The sequence below is a fragment of the Crinia signifera genome, chromosome 2, assembly GCF_055691185.1.
Source record: "Crinia signifera chromosome 2, ASM5569118v1, whole genome shotgun sequence".
NCBI lineage: Eukaryota > Metazoa > Chordata > Amphibia > Anura > Myobatrachidae > Crinia > Crinia signifera.
In genome coordinates this window covers 246401110-246425163 of record NC_139218.1, presented here as the reverse complement: position 1 = coordinate 246425163, position 24054 = coordinate 246401110, and the positions used below count along the sequence as shown (strand labels likewise).

The 24054-nt window shown below is 39.3% G+C and overlaps 1 protein-coding gene across 6 annotated transcripts in view; it reads right to left on the bottom strand.

Annotated features, from left to right (window-relative positions):
* Positions 1 to 704: 704 nt before the first annotated feature.
* The window catches only part of MSI2 (musashi RNA binding protein 2), a 566011-nt gene continuing 542661 nt past the window's right edge, over positions 705 to 24054 (bottom strand). For all 6 annotated transcript variants that reach the window (XM_083174189.1, XM_083174194.1, XM_083174188.1 and 3 more), the window contains one exon: positions 705 to 12001. In XM_083174189.1, the coding sequence (XP_083030315.1) occupies positions 11960 to 12001 (42 nt within the window). In that variant the 3' untranslated portion in view covers positions 705 to 11959. The remainder of the gene's footprint in view (positions 12002 to 24054) is intronic.

Sequence of the window (24054 nt, the reverse complement as noted above, 5' to 3'; positions counted from 1 at the left end):
ATGAGTAGTGGCTGCACAAATTAATATGCCTGGTTAAGTGAATCCAGTGAGCACCCTTTAGGAAAACCAAGCGAAGGGAGCCCAATTCCTTGTTATCTCTGTAAAGCCCCCCAGCAGAACTTCTATGGTCTTTGTATTCCTTTTCATTGTCTCTGAAATCAAAATCTGTGTGTATCGTTAAATACTGTATATTCATATATATATATATATATATACACTGTATATATAAATATTTTTTTTCATATATATATATATATATATATATATATATATATATATATATATATATATATATATATATATATATATACTCCCCAAATGCCTTTGGTAGTGGCAGACTAATGTCACAACTACCTAACTTGTAAGAAGATCTGAGACCGACACTATAGTTCATTTTTGTTGAGAGCCAAGTAACCAAATACTACATATTTGGATTTTGGGAGGAAAATGGAGTTCTGGGAGAAAACCCATGCAAGCACAAGGAGAATATACTAATTCAAAGTAAGGCTATGGTGGGAATTAAACCCATGATGTCAGTGCTATGAGGCAGTAATGCAAAACAAAATATTATCCATATTGCCCTTTGTATCTTATATAAACCATGATAACTCACATCTCACTATCCCCTCAATATAGATGACAATAGTGAATAGTTCAGACTCCCTGGAAGGTGGGAATATTCGCAAAATGACAGAGAACACATGTTCAAAACAGTTTATTTTATTTATCTTTTTTTTGTCAGACAAACATATTGATTTCTGGACCACAGTAGAGGATGGAAACCTTTCACAAACTTATTTATTTGAAAATACAAATATAAAATTATACTTTCCACATCTATGATGTGAGAGACCCCCATCCACATAGTAATTTACAACAAGGCTTCAAGAAGCCATACACAAAGACCTGAAAGATGCGATGCTTGAGAGAGATATATATTTATAGATACATACAGAAGTATATATATAAAAAAAATAATCACTACCAAAGTTCTCATCAGTTCATACTAAAGTATAAAAGTAAGGGCTAGGTCTGCCACAGTGCCATTAAGGTTCATTTGTGTTGAGATACGTAGACCCACCAGGATGCTTAGCTTTCCCTCCAGAAAGAGCTTGGAATCTAGAGCTTCCAATGTATATTAGCTTCTAGATGTTCTAGCCTACCTCCATTCCAACAGAGGCCGCACACATTCTGCACTGGGTGCTTTGTGCAGCACAGAGTAAGCATTGGTGACTCCTGTATTTCTTCTTATTCCCTATCTACCCTGTTAGATCGAAAAAACAAACAAAAAATTTGAAAATAAATTAAATTATTTGTAATTCAGCTAAAGAACAGTACATTCTGATTGTTCAGTGATTTAAGTAACATTTGGGTGGGCAACTTAGGTTACTTAGAAACTTTACATTTCTTTTTATTTTTTGTTTCATTTTATTTTTTTGGTAAAGTCATTACAGTATATTGAAGTATTGCTTAACATACAGAAATCTTAGTGTTTACACATTTGAACAGGCAGATTCTGAAGACTCATGAATAGTAGGATGTCACATGACTGTATGTACAGTGTAACCAGGTAACAGCATTAATTCCATTGGTACCATCACAGGTTTGTTAAGTTCCTTAGACAATCAGTAATAGGCTTGAAAATATCACCTTCAAAGGAATACCATACAAGACACTTATGTTCTACACGATAAATACAAGTAGTGTATTTGTAAACAGTTATACATCACACATAAACCATGACTGACTCGTTGCTGATGTAATAAATAATATTGCTTTAGTTGTGTTTATGGCAAACATGTACAACATCTGTGTGGCTATGTCCCTAGCCCTCATTCACACTTAAGGATAAAATGACATTTTTATTGTAGCTGAAACGAAACAAACAAAATAGAATAGAAATTAGTACACCTTTCAGGTCGTCATTACCAACAATTACCCAACAATTGAACTAGTCTAGTACAATGTGCCTCATTCATCAGCTGTAAACTGCTGTACAATGATAAATAGATGATTGAGACAGAGCCATGCTACCTTAAAGTCCAAGCTACAAGTTCAACTTAAAGTGAACATCATGGAGTCTAATAAAAAAAATAAAAAAAATGTCAAGCTTCATTTTAATCAAGGGGATTGTGCTCATCTTAGGGTTGGTGTTTTCATTAAGAATTTAAAGTCTGGACCAGCTAATGTTTTGGAAATTGGCATGTTTGTCTCCTGTTACTAAGAGATTTTCTGTAATTGTAGAAAATACAATGGTAAAGTTCATTATCATCCTGAAATACTGCTCTTAGTATATTAGTACACATTACTACTGTATGCTGGCGTTCATAGGAATGAAGTTGGTCTTTTTTCACGTCAAGCAAAATAATAACTTAGGAACATTATATTTCTACGTTCTTCTTACCAAGCTAACTTTACCTATTTTGTTCTTTCTTTGTATCTACAGTATGTCCCAAAATCAGAAATGCCACATGATTGGTAGGAAGACTGTTATATAGAGGTTTGCTAACATGGTTTCACTAAGTGCTTCAGTATAATATTTGGAAGGCATTGTAAATATATAGCCCACTGGGTCTCTACTTAACACAGTGGTTTAAAACAACAACAAAACAAAAGTGAATTTGGAATGGTTATCTTGTATAACTGCTGAGTAACAGTGTTGAGCAGTAGTGTAAAATTACACATTATTCTTTTCTTATGTTTAAAGTCTAACAGGTGGCTAGTATTGCTTGTGCATTCCATAACATAGTGTGCTGGTCATGCTGTAATAACTATATGTGTTATGACATTATTTCAGTAGTAATCAGTAGAGTTGTCATTTATTATAGGCATCATTATTAACGACGCAAACACTGCCTAATGTTGTTTACAGATGTAAAAGATCTACATATGCACACAACATACAAGCTGCTTTCGCTGGTGTGACACCTTGCTGGCATAGCCACTGTATAAAATAACATGGTTACCAGTAGCAGCCAGTCAAGTCACTGGTAGGTGGAGCTATATATTACTGTAATCAATACATTTACCCCATGTATTTAATGAAATGCATGAATATAATGTGTATTGGGCAGGAGATGCAGACATTGGACAGATCCCAGTGAGTCTGCTCGATGATTTAAAGGGGCTATCATTTAAACTGTTAAACCTTTTAAATGAGTGCCCCTTTAAATCATCCAGATTTGCTGGGATCACTGGGGCCCTATTACACTTACATCTATATGCATCCAATCTATGTTTTGAAAAATAAATGCAAGCTGTCTTTGTAGAATTAGATCTAGTATAAAACCGATCTAGCTAGTGTGCACCATTAACTACATACAAAGAAAAACATTACCTTTCAAAATAAGTGAACACGCAAATTCACCCAACAGAGGGGACTCAAACTAGTAAAAATAAATAAAATTGGCCACAAGTGCTTCCACTCAAGGGGAACTATTGGCCCATCTCAGCTCTATCCTTAGGTTACAGAGAAATTCAGATTTACATATACAATGTGCAGTGAAATTCCACGGAACTGTAAAATAATCCCAATTCCACCACTGCACTGTCAGAAATGCCCTGATACATTAGAATACCCCATTTACAAGTAATTTTGCTCTGAAAATTACCCTCACCACCACCGCACACACTTGTTGGGCATGAGCCGAACCTGGGGACTTCTTTTTGTGCACACACATAATTAGGAAAATGATGCCTGCACCATTTTCAAGGTTATAACAACGAGATCAGGGGAAAGACAAGTAGAGGTTATAAGAATGCCCATGGATCAGGTGTTTATCCCACAGCCACAGTTAATGGGGACAGAGATTTTATACAGGCTGTGATTTACCAGTGATTAACAAAAGAGAGGTTTATAACTATGATGAACCTTTTCATTTTCATGCAAAGTATTTGCAAAGAATAGTTTAATCTGTTATGAACTGACCATATATTAACTTTGTATTCCTGATACTACAAATAGTGGCATCACAATGGAGGTGCAGGTGGTGACACCAAAATGCGGGCTCCTGCGTAGTGACAGGAGCCAGGTGCTAAATGACATTCTTCTGCACCGACATGCTCCTATCACTGAGAATGAGCCCACAGCACCAAAAGAGTATCCGAGGGCAGCACAGCATCTCCATGCATCCTGGGCATGCCATGAGTGATGTGACCTCGGAGGAGGGCTTTGTCCCCAAACAGTGGTGCAAACAGGGGGGGACTTCTGTGACATACCTTTCTGGTAAGCAAATATTTTTGGCTGTGCATGCCCCTATGGCATGTGAGGGGGGCTATTGGCTGCACTGGGTGTCACTGATCCCAGTGCCACCACTGACTAATAATCCCTTTCTTGCAAATGTTCTATTTTTAAATATACTCCACTAATAGTGGCAATATTTCACTCTGACCACCATATACACAGACACTAGCAAGCTCTACATACTTGCATCTCCTGATCCTGTCACCTTACTGTACCTTGTGAACTGATTAAGGAATATTACAATCAAGTGTAAGCTGTAGTCCTGTACTGCTATGACCTGTGCACCCAAAAATATAATTTTAGAAGTGTTGCAATGGTTACATATTTTGAGGGACATTTTTTTATAATCTAGAGCTTTCATGTGCTGGTACAAAGGGCTAAAGACAAAAGCACCTCTTTAGCGCCCATGGCGAACTGACTGCAGGCATAAAACTGAAGTGCACTACATGTGCACACTCATATTCAGGCTAGACAACCTACAGGAAGCTTTTTTAAGACTTATGTATATTTTTAATTAAAGGAACTATAGAACCAAAAAAAAAATCAACTTTACTTATTTGTATTGAATTATTGTTCTTCAGAAGTCTTCAGAATATTCACAATAACATGGTTTCATCCAATGCTTAATTGAGAAGTTATATACAAAATGCATTCTAGAAATATCTCTTTACAGATAAAAGTAATACAGAATGTCCACACTAAACCCATCCCTGAATTGATGCTCGGTCACCAGGTCATTGCAGCTGGCACACGAGCAGGCGGCCATGGAGAAAGCGCTATCTGCGTTTTGATATTGGCACCGGGCTGCAATTTCAGAGCAGCGAGAGAATACAATAGATCCCATTAACATAATCACAGCATTTACAGAGTCTGGTCAAAGTCTCTGGGAGCTGCCCAGTATCTTGGAGCATCCTGGACATACCTCAGGATTGAGGAAATGGAGTTATGCCAAAGGGCCACCACCCTTTCCAAGTGCAACTGGGGACTTGATTTGCACTAGGTGTCACACCAATACTAGTGACATCACTGCTATAAGCTGTGTTCGATCAATGAAGAAATCAATCCGTTTCATAGATAACTTCGCCATAATCTAATCAGAAGCGCTAGCGGCCTTCATCATGACCAACATGTATTTGCACCAGTCTCAAGGCACACACAATAGGTACTGACAGGTGTATCTGGCTTCTCCTTGCAGGGCTGCGTCTGTTCTTAATTATGCCAACAGGCCCTTTCTGTAACCAGCTTAGTTAGATCGGTCCTTCTTTCTCCTGTCCCCCCTCTGCAGTCACAAGCAGGTGTAACTATGCAACCTTACATATGCACTGGGTTTGTTTTGTGCATGTACAGTACAAATTTGAATATTTTTACAGCTATACAGACATCTAGGAATGGAACTGGTCAGTTGTACATGGAACTGAAAGCAATATTGCGGTGTCCATGAGTTGCAGTTTGGCAAGCCTTGCTATGAGGAAACTAACCAACTGGACCTGTCATTAGTGAGTGCATGCAGCTGGTTTACAATGAAGTCTACTGGTGAGATGTAATATTGTCCGAGTTTGCTGTAGATGCGGGATGCCGACCAAGCTCTGTCCTTTTTAAAAGCGCCAATTATCAATTTTAAACGACTGCCGCTTTAAACAAAACTCTCCGAGTTTGGCCTGCATCCAATACCTCCAGTGAATGTGGATGGTATTACATCTCGCCATACATGTTAAAAGGTGATCTAAAATGTTGTTTTCTTTCGAGAATGACGAAGCTGATCTTAAACTACTAAATGAACCTGTTATTTGTCTGTTCACTTCAGTCGCCCTCGCTCTACCCCCTCCCATTAACTGCTATTCTCATATTTTTCTCTAGGTGATCTATGCTGTCTCTGTAGTGCAAGCACCAATTCCCACTGCACACACACCGCACGATAGATGTGACCTGTCAGACCATGCTTCAGCTGTGATGTAATTTATATACATTGTCATTTTTATCATATAGATATATTATCATTTCTCCAACCAGCAGAGAAAAGGTACTACATGCAGACATACTCTACAGTGTAATACAAGTATCAAGGAGTAGAAAACAAGGTTTTACAACTGAATGCAGATACTTGTGTGTCAATAAAAAGCATTCTATAGGATCGCCTAAAAGCCAGAACACTATTAGTTTCCAATGTATCTTATTCTCATTAATGCTACAGTATATGAACTATTCTCCACCTCGCAGAGACATAAAAACCATTTACAGGGCTGGCAGGTACATTTGAAGGGTTGTGAACTTAATGTACCCATATGCTAATGCATTTTTAATAACTTTGACCATTTTATAAGTATTATTGAAGGTAAAGGCTTGTTTTTTGATTAAAGCACATAAAGGTTTCTTTCTTTTTTTCTTTTTAAATGAATACGACTAGAATATATTTTGAAACATCTACCTACCAGTTATCTACTGTTATTCTAAATAATTTACAGGTTACATACACAGCAACAGTGACAGGTTGACTACTTGTTTTTATTCAGTGCCAAAATGGTCAACTATCATTAGCATAAACAGTAAAATTCAGGTCAATTGAAAAAGCATGCCAGCTTGTCACATACAAAATGTACAAAGCTAAGTTACATTTTACCGAGCAGGTATAAAATAATAATAAATAAAAAAACAGCAGAAATATAGTCTGCATCAAAAAAACACCTTACTAGTAATATTACTATGCAGACCAGGGGCGGTTTAAGAAATGAGGAGTCTGCTTCAATTGGGCCACTTCCTCTCTGCCAGAAGTGCAGTGGAGTCTAAGCACAAGAGGGCACAGATTCTAAATACCATGCATACCACTGCACCATTTCCCCAGTGATTTCTGCAGAGCTGCTGTTTGGACAGTACTCCAGAGAGGTAAGTATGCAAGAAATGGGTGCAGTGTGTGTTGTGGGCCCCTCTGGACTGCACCCATTATAAATATGCCAATAATGTAGACGGTAACAACCAAATCCAGATGTATCAGATTACAAAGATGGTGACTGAGTGGAGTCATCTTCATTTGATCTGGCATTGGAAGTAGTAGCATGTAGCTATTTTGATATTAACAGTAAGGGAATGGCATATCAGTTGCTGCCAGAAATGTACCTAATTGTGATACAATCACATTTTATGCAGTTAAAAATAGAATTAGATTTGCTATAATATTAGAACTCCCTATCGGACAGGACATACTGTCATTAAAGTGTTCTTTCCTACTTTGGGCAACTGCTTCTTAATCAATTATGTACTCAAAGTATAGAAAACCTTAGTCCATCCATAGGCTTCAACAGAGTACTCAGCTGAAGCACTTTGGGTAGCTTGCAGTGTTATTTTTTTTCTCCTTTGGTTCTTAAATACCGGCAAAAGTGAGGACTCCCATGGGATAACCCACTATTATAAGTGTATGCTTAACCCTTTAGGACCCCATTATCTATTTTAATAGACATTGTAAAAAATGTATTACGTAGACTGTATTGAGGTGACGGTTGTTATTAAAATACCAATGTCCATTTAAATGTATAATATTACATTTTACAGCTAATGCTGGTTTATCAAAATATCTTAAGTTTTATTGTAGGAGCTACATTTCTTTCCACGCTAAACACAAAAATATTTTATGGGGGTTACTTGGGCCTCATTTGTCTACTTTAACAGTGTCATAACTGAAATACACCAGAAACATTCATGGGTCATAAAGGGCAAAGAAGTGGTTAGCCACATCTGGTAACATCTTCTGTGTTGCACCCTAATGACTGCAGTATAGCGCAGAATAATGTAACTTAAAGGACTACACCCATACCAAGAAATGACCTGTAAACTCTCTAATAAGCACTAAGATGAAAAGTGCCTGGTAATTCATCATTTAGCGCTGTAATAAACAAATGTACAGCAGAGTGAGTCTGACAATGCAAACCTAGTAAAGACCTGGGATATGAAACACTTGTTTTCAGCTACTATCTAGTACAGGATTCTGACAATATGTTGCTCTCCAGCAGTGGATGACCCCAGAACAATAACTTGTTGACTATTAAACTGGGTACACACTAGAATATATTTGCAAACAATATGCACAATAATGGTAATATCATGCATATGTGTGTGTCCACTATATCATTAAAAATTCACGCTCACATTGGTTAGAAATAATCCCCCTGTTGTGAACATGCAGTCAAATCTACATCATCAGGGACTGCATAGCAAGGCAGGGTGACGTCACTCAATGATATCGTTCAGTGTTTCACTTTAAAGCAAACAAATGCATCTCCAACTGTAGATAAGAAAATATCCAAAATTTGAAGCTAAGTTTTTTGTACTTCAATTTGAGCATACTGTACATACTCTGTTATCGGTGGCTAGGTGGCACAGAAAATTTATTTTAACAAAAGGAAGCTCGGTAATGGAATTGTCTTCTGAAATATTTTACAGATTGCACATTTAGCACTCTTGGCAAAATCAGATATGATAATAAGTTTCAAAAACATCAAAGATCAGCTTGTGGACAGCTGCACTAGAGATATACTGTAGTGCAGTCAGTGAGGTGTAACAGATTAATTGTATGTGTAGTCATATACTAAAGTGGAGTCCTCTTATTTACGCGGTTTTATTGACTCTGGTACATAAAGGCTTCTAATTGCAAAAGTGCTTGAATGTCTCCATTAAGAAAGGTATTAAGAACAGCTGTAGGCTTAGGGTCCAATAAGAAAACACAACCTTCTAAGATTTGATTACCCATTATGGGAGACACGACCCATTGTCCTTGAGTAAAATAAAGAGACAACCAAAGCTCTGTGCTAGAATAGCTACAAACCATGAAGTACTACATGAGTGGGGACTTAAGTAAACCTTGGTCTAGGTAGCACATTAAGAAACAAAACATGTTTCACGATTAATCTATGGGCCAAAGAGACTCTTGAAAAGGTATATAAACATGTAAAACATATTCACACAAATTATCAATTTCTTCAGAGCATTCTTAAAAAAATATTTGTTTTCTCTTAGTAAAATCATTTAATATACCATGCCTCCCTCTTTAAAAAATAAATAAAAAAAATCCAGTTTTGCATATATAGCATTAGCATTTAAGGTAGTATGGCATTCCCCTTTAATATCAAGGGAGGGTAGGGAGATCTGCAAAATGCCTATTAGAGATTGCCAGCATTTTTAGCATTGTGAGACCTTTGGTTAGTTGAAACCACATCAGATTGATGAAAAATAATAAAAAACAAACAAAAAAAAACAAACGAAAAAGGATGACAAGTAAAAAAAAAAACACTCTTAAATTAGAGAAAGTTCTATCCTTACTGGTCCTAAATCTGAAGAACTACATCTATGTTTTTCTGTAATCTTAATTACATACATCTACCAATATTCATTATAAGAATAGGAGAAAATGAATTTGTTACGTTAGCATCAGGACAGCACACTTACACAACAGCCACTATTTACACTGCTAAGATATTGGTGAGGACAAAAGAATATTCTATGAGGTGACAGGGAATGAACAGAAAATATGTATATATGTTTATATATATATATATATATATATATATATATATATATATATATAATATATGGAAGTACAGTACATTATCAACAATAACAAAATATTTGCTTTTAAAAAAATCCCCTGACTTTAAAGATTAAGCTTTGGGGGATAGTTTTTACTTTTTTTATATATTTTTTTTTTATTTCTTTTTTTATTACATAGAACTGTTTGGTTTGACTTTTTTTTAAATGATTGACTTTTAATGTAAAAAAAAATAGATTTAGTTGAAATGAAAACTGACTTTCCACTTACAATCGCGGACAATAAACAAAGATAAAAAATAATAAAACAATTCTTTAAAGTCAGCATGTCCCCCCCCCTCTTATTTGCTATACTGATTCTAATTTACGCATGGTATCACTACCTGTTATTAACATTTATAAAAATAGGAGTGCAGCAGCTTTTGTTTCAGAAATGTAGCATTCAGTGTCTTGTACTGGCTGTATGAAAAAAAAAGTACCAATTTTATACATGTAACAGTTAAAATAAACTTGGCATATATTTATATATATATATATATATATATTTAAAAAAAATTGTCATACAACAGTACGTTAATGCCAGGTATACCAAGTTGTATTTCTAGGTTGATGTTAAAGGCCTATTAATTGATATTAAAAATGAAATTAAAATATCCTTCATAAGCTTCCCCAGTAGAGGACCAAATATAAAACAGCCAAAATAAGCTTGTGCAAATAGGAAATTGTCAGTTTTCCCTACCAGTCACAGTGCAATGATGTTCTATACCTTTATTATTATTTCTATAATAAATTATTCTTTTTCTTCTCTATTGTGATAATTACAGCACTGAGGTATTAAAACAAATGGTTTGCGTTTGCATTCCTAATTAGTTAAGAGAACACAACGAATATAAAGTAACATATTGTCAATGATGCCTTTACTATATGGCATGTGTCAGTCATTGGAGACAACAAAAAGAATTCAACTAAAAAAAAAGGAGTACAAATACATAGAGCAGCTGAAATGAGTGGACAATTATTTGATCTAATTTAAAATATATATATAAAAAAACATGATGCGTTTCAAATTTTAAATACTTTAAATATTAAAATTGTAGCTTCATTTTCAGTCTGGGTATTTTTTTTTTTATCCTCAAAACAACAAAAATAGAACTAGACTTTAAGCTGTGCACATAGTTTAAATAGGTAATATGCTGGTATGACACTAGTACAGTTATCAGGTCTAACACACCTACACAACAAATTTAACAGTGTTAATCTAAACTAATAGGGCACATCTTGGCAACTCATTCAGGGTTTAAACTTTTACAATGCTGTTTTTTTATCCCCTGTATTGTTCAGAGATGCTCTAGAGTGCTTGCCCTCACAAAAAATATATATATTTTTTTTTTCTCTTTCCTAACCGTTTACATGTAGTTAATGGAAGGTTATTTACAGCACTTCTGTTTGTTTTAAGAATGAAGTTCATAAAACCTTAGAATATCACCTCTTTTAACAAGAAAAAAAGCACTTATAGAAAACCGAGGACTCAAAAATTTCTCGTCCTTAAGTTATTGCCGAAAATAGATATAATCAGTTTAACAAAGGGACATCACAAAAAAATCTACATAATCACCTTAGTCAGCTGCTCCTTCTTTACACTATGTACATCATGAAACTGAATCTTTTCTTCAGTACCAAATAAAACCCTACAATAACGTTTATCATGTGCTAAACCCAACATTATATATCTTTTCTTAGAGGGTTATTTAAGGTCATATTTTTTTCTTCTTACATGATTGGTACCGAAGTTGTATTAAAAGTTCAATCTCTGCTTTGAGCCATAATAATGATAATAAAGACAAACAAAAATAAATCAACAACTAATACCTCTAGTATGGTTAGCTTTAACTAAATGCAATATTAAAAATAAAACACAAGGGTTAATTAAATGTATCCCCACAATCCCAATGCAAAACGAAAATAAAAATGACAAACAAGGAAAGCAGTTAATGTCTGCAACATAGTTCTCATGTGAAGAAAAGGCTGTAGATTCTATATAGCACAGCAGGTTCATGAGATGACGAGATTGAAACAATTGCAGTCCCCAGAATGCCATCTCCAGTTATGTTTCTGTGTTTATATCTTGTACTATTGATAATTTAGTACTCAAGGTCTGATGACATCATCCAAACGTGGGACCATTCAGAAACTTCGCCCGATCTTGCCTGGGCATCCAGACAAATTCTACGGTAGAAAAAGCAGAATAATTAAAGCTAAATAGCAAACATTAGTCAGTTTTAAAATTTGAAACAAAGTATTTGTACATCTATTATTTATAAGTCTTTCATTAAAACTTTAGGGTGGTATCAAATTTGCCACTGTAATTTACCATGGCTAATTGATTCACCAGGGGTGTATCCATTTACCCTCAGTAGCTGGCACCCATCAGTAATTATGCTTTGCATTCCTAAGACATGCAAACCATAATCCACTATAAGCAGCCCTCAGAGCCACGATAACACATGGGTCCAGGAAAATGGGCCTTTTTTTCCCCCGAAATGAAAGGGCTTTACTTGGATATCATGATAATGAGCATGAGTCAAAAATTGCGCTATCCATACTTATTTTGGGGGTAGAAACATTATCAGGGATAAGTGGATACCGGCCTTAGAGTTATTTTTGACCTAGAAATAAATACCATTTCATCTCATACATTCAAAACCATTAGGCTTATTAAATAAATATGTTTTAGTACAAATGTACTCACATAGTTTGACATATAGTTAGGGAACAAAGAAAATAAACATAAATAAAAACACTAAGCTTAACAGATTAAAATGTAAAGATCAGAAAAAACAATTGTTAAATTCCATTAAAAGGCAGTGTTTGTTTATAGTTTTGTATCAAAATTGAACTTAGATAACCTGATGTAGTAGTAGTACGTTTATTTATAAGGCGCCACAAAGTGTCCGCAGCGCCGTACATAGCAAACAAAAAAAAAAAAAAAAATTACAAGGTAACGTACAGGGTGTGTAGAAAGATACAGTATAAATAGGGGTATAGCTGGTAGAACTAAAATCAGCATCAGTTCAGAAGTAGGTGTCAAAATAGTCAAGGAGACCGAAGATGAAGTAGAGGAAGGGAAGAACAGGACAGGAGCACAGGTGAGGTAATGAGGTAGGGTGAGTACGTGAGGAAGGAGGGCCCTGCTCATAAGAGTTAACATACTAAAAATAGGTGGGTGGACGAACGAAATACAATAGGATAAGTAGGAACGGAGGGGAACGGAGGCAGGATAGGAGGATCAAAAGAGGTTAGGAGGAGGGATAGGCTAGTCGAAAAAAGTGGGTTTTGAGGGAGCGCTTGAAGGAGGTAAGGGAATCAGATAGCCTGATGGGTGGCGGGAGGTTGTTCCAGTGCAGGGGGGCAGCGCGAGAGAAATCTTGGACACGGGAGTGGGAGGAGGTGATTAGGTGAGAGGTCAGTCGGCGGTCAGCGATGGAGCGAAGAGGACGGGAGGGAGTGTGGATAGAGATCAGTGAAGAGAGGTAGGGAGCTGTGGAGGAGGAGAGAGCCTTGTAGGTGGTGGTGAGGAGTTTAAAGAGAACTCGGAAAGGAATGGGGAGCCAGTGAAGAGATAAACAGAGGGGGGAGGCGGAGGTAGAGCGGCGGGAGAGGAAGATGAGCCTAGCAGCAGCGTTAAGAATGGATTGGAGAGGTGCGAGGCGGGTGAGAGGTAGCCCAGAGAGAAGGATGTTGCAGTAGTCAAGGCGGGAGATGACAAGAGAGTGAATGAGAATTTTGGTTGCGTCAGTGGAGAGGAATGGTCTGATGCGTGAGATGTTGCGTAGGTGAAAGCGGCAAGACTGTGAGAGAGCACGAATGTGGGGGGTGAAAGAGAGGGAGGAGTCAATGATGACACCGAGGCAGCGCGTTTGGTCGGTGGACGTGATCTCGGTTTCACCAATGCTGATGGAGATAGTGGGAGAAGAGGGGATGTTCGGGGGATGGAAGATTAGAAGTTCAGTTTTAGCCATGTTTAGTTTCAGGAAGCGTTGGGTCATCCAGGCTGAGATGGCCGTGAGGCATTCGGAGACCTTGGACAGAAGTGATGGGGATAAGTCGGGGGAGGAGAGATAGATTAGGGTATCATCAGCATAAAGGTGGTAATGAAAACCATAGGAGCTGATGAGGGTGCCCAGAGAGGTGGTGTAGAGGGAGAAGAGGAGAGGGCCAAGGACTGACCCTTGGGGAACACCGACTGGCTGGGGGGTAGTAGGAGAGGAGGAGCTCGGAGTGGAGACGGAGAAGGAGCGATCGGAGAGGTATGAGGTGAACCAGGAGAAGACCGTGCCAGTGATGCCAAAGGAGCGGAGGGTGTTGAGCAGGAGAGGGTGGTCAACAGTGTCAAAGGCAGCCGACAGATCAAGCTGGATGAGGATAGAGAAGAGGCCTTTGGATTTAGCCGATAGTAGATCGTTAGTGACTTTGGTCAGGGCAGTTTCAGTGGAATGTAAAGGGCGGAACCCGGATTGGAGGGGGTCTAGAATGGAGTTAGCAGTAAGGTGGCTTAGGAGACGATTATAGGTCAGACGTTCTAGGAGTTTGGAGGCAAAAGGGAGGAGGGAGATGGGCCTGTAGTTGGATGGAGAGTTGGGGTCCAGATTTGTTTTTTTGAGAATTGGGGAGACAAGAGCGTGTTTGAAGGAAGAAGGGAAGATCCCAGAGGATAGGGAAAGATTAAAGAGGTGAGCCAGGTGAGAGCAGACTGATGGACTGAGACGACGGATAATATTGGAGGGGATAGGATCAAGCGGGCAGGTGGAGGGAGAAGCGGATTGAAGGATAGAGTGGACTTCAGCAGCAGTGGTGGGGTAAAATGAGGACAGGGGTTGGAAGGAGGGGAGTGAAGATGTAGGAGGGGAGGAGGGAGAGGGTGAGGTCATGGCAGCAGTGATGGCAGTCCTGAGAGAGGAGATTTTGGTTGAAAAGTAGGTAGCAAAATCAGCGGCTACGATGGAGGACGGAAGAGCTGGAGGAGGGGGGGAGAGCAAGGAGTTGAAGGTGGCGAAGAGCCTGCGGGGATTGGATGATTGGGAAAGGATGAGGGACTTAAAGTAGGATTCCTTGGCCAGAGCAAGGGCAGAGCTGAAGGAGGAAAGAATGAATTTGAAATGGAGATAATCCGCAAGGGAGCCTGATAAAGACAAAATAAAATGGTTTATTGGAAAATGTTCTTTAAGATTATTTAGGTATTTGCATGGAGGATAAAAGCATCTGGCTCAAACAAATCAGTAAAAACTAGCATTTCCAACAGTACTTATTAATAATCCATATTATTTTTTAATTACTTTGCTACCATATGGCATTCTGGGAAAGGATCAACTAATCTCTACTGGTAAAATTATACATTTCACACTTTACCTTGGTTGGGAAAAGAAAAATGAATTTGTTTACTTAAAACACTCATTTGACAAATACTAATTAGGCAAATTAAGTAAGTCTGAACTCAGCTAAGAAAAGTCACAAACCAAAATCATAGTCTGATGTCGATGTGGGAGTAATAAGCAGTCAAATCAAGCCAACAGTGAGTGGGAGGTGAGAAAAAATGAGATCAATCAATTCCAGAGAATGTTAGGCAAATAATTAAACATTCTTGTAGATAATAATTTTGTAATACTGAATTCGATATAAGCTATTCAAGAGTGTATTTACACCAGCAGAATGTGCATTAAGTCGTGCAATACAGTATATGATGTAGATGTAGCCGGCCACATCCTTGCAGGCCGGCTACCACGAGGGGCACATGCCCATGAGAAGCTCACGCACCCCGTGGCAACAGAGCCTGCTGCTGGTCCATGCCACCTCCCCTGCTGGTGTCCCCCCCCCCCCCCGAACTGGCCAGCGTCTCCCTGAAGCGGAAACGGGCAGGGAGATTCTGCCCAGCAGCCATGATACTGGGACGCGTTTGCGCGTGAGACGCATGTGTGTCCCAGTCCCTATCGCCGGCGCTCGCCAGTGAAAGGGATCTGGCGGGCGCCCGGCAAGGATTACACAGGCTACATCTGTATTGCTTAGTTATTAAGGTTGTTGTCCAATTATTTCACACACAGGTGTAAAAGTGGACTATTTAAAAAGAAACCCAAAAAGCAGCACAAAAGTAGCCAATTTAAGTGAAAATGTTTTTCATCTTTATAATATTTATATATTTTTTTTATAACTGTTGCGCTAAAGATCTGTCCCAATGAGTAGAAAATATGCTTTATGTGGATTCTTTGTTGTATTTAGCATTTCAGAAAGACCGCAATATATTTTCCTTATCCACTGTACATGGGCCTCCTGCTACAGTATGCTACAATATGTTGAAGCTGATGGCAAGAAGCACTTTGACAAAGCTGTAAGAATATAAACACCAACGCGTTTCAACAGATCATGTCTTTTTCAAGGTGTGCCTTGAAAAAGACATGATATATGTCGAAACGTGTTGGTGTTTCTCACAGGTACACACTATATGATTGGAACCAGTAAGGGTGAGCGTGTCTGGGTTCACTTATCACACTTGTTTCCTTTCCATTAATTTCATCTGTTGCGATACCTGTTTTTTACTTCTTTTTATATTAATAAATTGATCTTAAAATATATTACCTACTCTGGGGAATTTTTGGACAAAGGATTATGGATCCTATGGAAGAAACCAAGATATGAGGATACACAATTGGATCAAGTAAGCACACATGTGAGCAATAGCTTTGGATCAGGTAGAGTGGTGTGAAGTTTTGGGTCAAAAGATACCTTTATGTGTCCGGTATAACATGTATGAATGTAAGCTTCATGTAATAGAAAATGTTCTCATCATCACTGTGGTGCCCCAGTAAAGAAAGAACTTTCCACTACCCATAGCGAAAGAAGGGCGGATCCTACTTGAATACTATGAACATTTCTTCTTGTGAAATTGGTCACAATATGGTCTTCTTTTTTTTCTTTTTCCATATGTTATAAATTATTTGGGAAGATAAAAAAAAAGAACTGGAAAAGGACTGCATCCTGACCATTTAATTATTTTTTTTGGTGGTAAGAGTGCAATCTGCTTTTGTTTTTATTCCTTGGTCAAGAGGTTTGGTGACCTCTTTTTTATAGTTGTCTGGGTAGCTGCTCAAAGTGGTCTGTTAATTTCATGTTTATTTCTCAATGTAAGCTAGCCATGGCCATCCTTGCCACAATGACGTATACACATAGGCATATGCATAGCAGCAAGTGCATTTTGTGCAATGTTGCATCTATTAGCGGCCAACAATTGCACCATTAAATTTATGGTGTGCATGTGTCACAATCAAAGAAGCGCCATGCCACGATGAGTGAGCGCGGCTACATCTGCATGTGGCCAAACTACCTGATGGAAATTCTACAGTATCTGTCAGTCAAACACTACAGGCAGTCCCATTGGTAGGTGCTTCCCAACATTGGGACTGTCAGACTGGACTGCAATAAGCAGAGAGTGAACTTCCAGTTGGAAGCCACTACCTGCTTTTTGTGTAGCCTTAGCCGGCTTCTATGGGCTGCAGCTGATGCAGTCCATAGAAGCCAGTGTTTTGCCTATGTACAGTTGCACCATGTGATGATCTAGGCGGTTTCCAAGTCCATTTGTGCAGGTGCTGTGACACATCTGGCTGTATCCTCTTCTCTGCTGGCACTGGAGTAATGGCAGCTCCCCAACCTAAAAGTATGTAGGAGCTGCCACTGGTATCAACCCTTTACTCCTGCTAAAAATATGATAAAAGGGCATTTTCATCCCATTATATATAAAGCAAATATATTGAAATAATAAAGTGCATTTGATGTGTGTGGGTGTGTGATATTTCAGTAATTGAGTCCCTTTTTTTTTTAATATCATCAGTTTAAAAAGACAACGGCTCTATAAAACCATCTCTAATAGTGCCAGGTAATTATTAGGGTCAAGAAACAACAGAATCCCATTTCTCAAAATTATCAAAAGAAAATGTTGGATGAAAAAATGGTATGTTCGTATAAAATGCAGGCACAATCAAATCAGCTACGCTATAATTCCAAAACTTCTGCAGCAGAGCAATATTTCAAAATGGGGGAATCAGCCCGAATGCCTAAATATTATTGTAGTTTCACCTGAGAAAATTAGTTTAATACTTCACAGAAAATTGCAGCTCGATTTTATTCCTGAAAGAGGTTCCTGAAGTGCATTGTAGATGACAAGAACGCTGGCATTTATGCAAAATGACTAGAATTTACAAAGAAATACACTGTGATGAATTTAAACATCCGGTTATTGCTTTATTTTTTTTTAAGGTAATCGTTTAACAGTGCTTTCGCCGGAAAGCGCTAAGAGCAGCTTGTGAAGTATTGCTTTTACCATTTGTGTGGCACCTTGTTACAGTGAATACTGAGAGACTGAGTTGATAATGCATGCTTAGCATAATAAGGTGGTTATTCCATTTTGCAGTATACAACTGAAATGAGCTGATAAATAATGATAAAATCATCTCATAATAAGCAACAGTCATGAATGCATAATTGAATGGTAATGTGAGCTAAACATTTTGTATTTGTGCCTGTATAGTTTGGTCTCTCAGCATGCATTCTTTCTATAGTTTGAATTCATGAGTGAGGTTTAGCTGTGTGGCTGGTGATCTCTCCACTATGGTTTGATATATTTGGTAATAGACAGAAAAATCTATCAAGCTGGTCTTATGGGCCCCATACATCAGCAATCACAATTAATGGATTTCCAGATCCAGTGATTTTTTTGGCCAGATAAATGGATTCCACAATCTATTTGACTTGCCCACACATTACAGATTTATTTCAGTGATCGGCAGATTTTTCCATCTAAAGATTGCATCTTCATATCTGGAAATTGCCCAATCGATTGTCATTTCAGCTGTTCATAATTTAATAGATGAAGAAGAGGAATTGGGAATGCCCACACATATAAAAAAGTTCAGCAGATAATACCAGATTATTAAGCATGTTTAAAAATCTGATTAAGCAATCGATTGGTGATCCCTATTAATTTTTGATCGGGATTGCCAAAAGGGGGAGCCCACATATCTAAAATTAATTGTGCCAATCATCTCAGGATTGTCACAATTAATTGCTGATGTATGAGGCCCATTACAGCTGTGATAGACTTACAGATGGCAGCATGTATGAGCTGTCTTATTGGCTTCCACACACAGTATGCATTGGAAACATTCCTGATTCATAAATTAAATCAATAAAAGTTAAAAAGACAATCATACAAAAATCTTTAAAAATTTTGAACAAAAAAGCGTAAATGCGATTAGCTATGGGGGTGGCTCTTGGAGTAGGCTGGCAGGGTTACTGCACATGGTACTGCGGCATGGGGCACAACCGCAGGCAGCCTGCCAGCCCTGCTTTGGATGGCCAGCTGTCGCCGGGCAATAGGAGTAAGCAGTTCTCCATGGAGATTTGATCTCTGACATGCACGGCATACCACTGCGTCTCTTGTGCCACACTATTAAAATAAGAAGAGCTACAGTATGTAGAGGAACATCATGCAGGCTGAGGAGAAGCTAATTCATGTGTGTGTGTCTGTGCGTGGAGGCATTCCTAGGACAGCAACAGTGATGTAATAAGGGGATATGTTGGGACCTGAGCTTTCAAGGGGCCCCCGCATAGACGTCATCACTCTATAGTCAGTGCATGGATGTGGAGACTGATCAGTAATATCCTGTAACTGGTGCGGGTTCACTGGTAAAATCTCCTTTTAATCACAAGAGTCTGACATGCACGGTGGTGCATGGTATGGCAACTTGCAGTGTAGAGAAAGACTTAGGAAACAGTGCAGTCAATATGTGAAGATACGCCTGCCCTGCGCAGTGGAGACAGGGTACGGTTTTAGATGGGTCTGAGGAGTTCAGAGTACTGTATGCTGAATATAGCACATACTGTATAAACAGGAGCTGTTGCATCACAAACGTGTCTTAAGGTTAGCTACAGCAGGGCAAAATGGGGGAAGGGGACATAATACAAAGGAGGGCAGGGAGCTTCAATGGGAGAACTGGTACGGGGGGGGGGGGGGGGTAAGTTTCAAGCTTCCATGTCATCATTAACATGGGTTGGGGTAAGAACAAATTTCCATTTAAGAATTGGGTGGGGAGGAGGTGGACCACCAAAAAAGTTATATTAAAAGGTTTTATTTGAGTTACAGAATGTATAGCAGATGCTGCCTATGCCCTCTTATACAGAATTATTTTTGTAAATATACCATAGAGTGTATCTCTCCCAAATAGGATGGACAAGGGTTAGCCACTAACAACAATTGTTTGAAATAAGGGACTAGCATTGCAGCTTTGGTCCACTGTTTGTGGGGATGCTGTGTGGTGTCACGCTTTTGGAAAAGCGTGGATGGGTTTATAAATATTTCTATACAGAGTGATTTTCAACTAACGGCAGAATGGTCAATTTTTTGTATAAAACCCTCTGGAATGGGAAGGAGGGGCAGGGGAGACAAATAAAAAATGCTGTCAGCCATATCTGTAACTACAAAGAAATGATTTTGTAAATGTGGATACAGCCACATCCCCTGGTTATGAAAAAGTTCCTTGATAAACTATATTACATAACCTTTGTACCCCACATTCTATCTATCTGTCTCAAAACCATGCCACATGCACCTAAAAGACATATTTAAAATTCGCCCTTACCTTACACAAGACACTGCAAAAACTCTAATCCATGCTCTCATCATCTCACGCATTGATATTGCAATAGGCTTCTTATTGGCCTTCCCCAATACAGACTCTCACCACCACAGTCCATTATGACTGCAAGGCTAATCTTCCTAGCCAGACGTTCATCGTTTGCAAAGCTACTCTGTCAGTCACTTCACTGGTTACCTGTAGTCTACTGTATTCAATACAAAATTATTTTACTTACACACAAAGCCATAAACCAAAACTACACCAACATACATATCTTCTCTAATCTCAAAATATCATCCAACACGACCTTTACGTTCCTCCCAAGATCTGCGTCTCTCATCCACACTCATTACTCGCTCCCATTCCCGACTGCAGGACTTTCTTCGGGCTGCATCCACTCTGTGGAATGCCCTCCCAAGCACAATAAGACTCTCCTCCAGTCTCCAAACCTATAAGCGTTCCCTAAAAACTCATCTCTTCAGGCAAGCTTATCAAATTCCAGAACAGGTCACAGAACCTTGCATTCTGGTGGAATCAATGCAATAAATAATACAGTATCTATCCTTATGTATCAATGCCTATTTCCCTATAGATTGTAAGCTTGCGAGCAGGGCCCTCCTACATTTTGACTGTCTGTAAATACCCTGTTTGTTGCATCACGGTCTCCTTTGTAAAGTGCTACATAAGAAACTGTTAATAAATAAATAAAATTACATATTTTTAATAGATTGGGTGGAGGAATCTGCACATAAAGCAAACCTCCAGGATAAATTCTTTGAAATTTGAGGTAGATTCCTAGACCTTATCCCCCCATATTCAAGAGAAGATATGGCGATAGGATGAGGAGAATAATCCTATACTGATGATACATTTTACCTCTTGATTGGATATTAAAAAATAGAAGGATTCTATATTATCTCATCATACCGCAAATATGAATTCTGGAATGAAAATCCATTGTATTAATGTTTGTCTAGTGTATTTGGTTAGGTATTTGAATTGTATTATGTCATTGTGTCTTTTTTTCTTTTATGAATGTGAAATTATTATTTGTGTATATTGTGATATGCGTATAATAAAAAAAAATAATATATTTATATAAAAAGATGTATGGAGTGTAAAGACATAAAACTGTTTTCGACCTTTGCACTCCATACTGAACACACAGACGAGTAGCTGTTCAGCCAACTATGCTGTAAAAGGAGTCAAGGAACGTCATAGCCACCCAAACCATGACTGTATCACAGTGAATATGGACTAAACGTTAACCCTGTATGCACCTTATTGCTTCACGTGATTTATGAAGTAAAAAGACTGCTTTGCAATTAAGCAGTGACTGGCAGACTATGTATTTACATGGACCGTCTTCTATTTAAATTATAGCCAGAGCATGCTGAAAACCTCATATATAGACACACAAAACATGAATCGTTTTTTATCTTGTATGGAGGGACAGATGCAAGAGGGACTTTTCACCATGTGCTCTTCTGGGCAACTGGACCCTGATTAGCCAGAGGACTGTGACAGTATTGGTATTGGAGCTGACATCACAGCAGTCCCTAAGTGCAATAGGTTGGAAGTCTCTTCACAAACAGGGGTGCTTTGAAAAATAGACTTATGTTTTCACAAGACATAGGGCTTTAACACAATGATACAAAATCCCTAAAATCCAGCATCCAACATACTGTAGCAATTCTTAAAGAAGGATTATTTTATTGAAAGTCCTATTAATCTTTGGTAAAAGAGATGGAACATGTATATATTATAGCATGCTACGAAGAAGGATTAATGGCTTGATTCAGAGGTAGGTGCAGTCTGGGTCACTGGTGCATCTTGGGTAGCAGTAAATATGAGATTTTATTCTAATGCCACAAGAGGCATTTTGCGTAAAAAGGCACCCACTTCTGGCTTGCACAATCAACTGCCTGCACCCAAGGTGCAGCATCGGATCCACATCCTGAGCAACCCTCATCTATGCTGCTGGGGCAAGAGGAACTACATCCGGGTATGCATGCACCCAAAACAGAGAAAGCACGCCTCCATTTACTAAACCTCTCCCCATCTCCTCCACCACATTCCAACAGCTGGTCATCCAGACTGCATCTCACGCCACACTGCAACCAGCAGCACCATCACAGCACATGCTTACTATGGCTCCAAACATGCATAGAAAAAAACCCATCAGTCAGGGCTTGAATTAGGCCCTGTGACTCCACCATGAATCATATGGGAAAGCATCATAGAGAAGCCTTAAAACATGTATGTCTATAATGATATTTCTAAAACATAGATTAAGACATAAATTAGATTACATTATTACATTAGATGAATTCCAACTGTATACATTTCCTAACGGGACACCTGAACATTTTGGTACTTGTTTCCTATCTGGGCGCCCGTCGTGGTGATCGCGGGTACATTTATGTCTGGCCGCGACGCGACCGACGCGATGCCCGCGATTTCCCATTGAAACCCATGTTAAACATGGAAATCGCGTCGGTCGCGTCGCGGCCGGCCATAAATGTACCCGCGATGCCCGCGACGCGATGCTCCCGATTTGCCATAGGAATCAATGTAAAAAGGCCCGATGGACACGATTTTACTGTTAAATGCCTCAATGGACCAGATTTTACCATAGGAAACAATGTTAAATGGGCCTTAGAGCCCAAATAGTTACCCCGAACTCTGAAATGGCCCCCCCAATTGTTTACGCCACCCCACGATCCACGCCAACCTGAAGCGTGGCGAGCGCAGTGAGCCCGCGAGGGGCGGCGGTACGCGTCCTCCGACCTTTTCATGCCCTACTATCCACTAGGGCGTGGAGTGAGAATAGAATAGTGTGGCGAGCGCAGCGAGCCACCGAGCCCGAAGCGTGGCGAGCGCAGCGAGCCCCGCGAGGGGACGCGGATACCTTCACAGTTATACGCGTCCCCTCGCGGGCTTCCCAGGTGTCCATGGCGACGCGGACACCTGGGAAGCCCGCGAAGGGACGCGTTTACCTGTGAAGGTATCCGCGTCCCCTCGCGGGGCTCGCTGCGCTCGCCACGCTTCGGGCTCGGTGGCTCGCTGCGCTCGCCACACTATTCTATTCTCACTCCACGCCCTAGTGGATAGTAGGGCATGAAAAGGTCGGAGGACGCGTACCGCCGCCCCTCGCCGGCTCGCTGCGCTCGCCACGCTTCGGGTTCACGTTGATGGCGGGGTGGCGTCAACTACTTTTGGGGGGACATTTTTATGTTCAGGGGTGTTTTTGCCCCATTTCCCATTGTTCCCTATGATAATTTGGGGAAATTGATCCATTTAACATTGTTTCCTATGGTAAATCGCGGTCATCGCGGGTAAATTGAGGCATTTAACATTGTTCTCTATGGGAATATCGCGGGCATCGCGTCTGGCACATCGCACCCGATTTTTTATCGGCCGCGATGCCCGCGATGGCCCCGATTTTACCCCCGATGCCCGCGATTTCAATCGTGGGCGCCCAGATAGGAAACAAGTACCAACATTTTTACTGGAGTAGCATGAGGGACCATATAATATAACATTAACCCACATTAACAGCAGCATACATTAATGGGAAGTGTAGTGGAGACAGTTTCC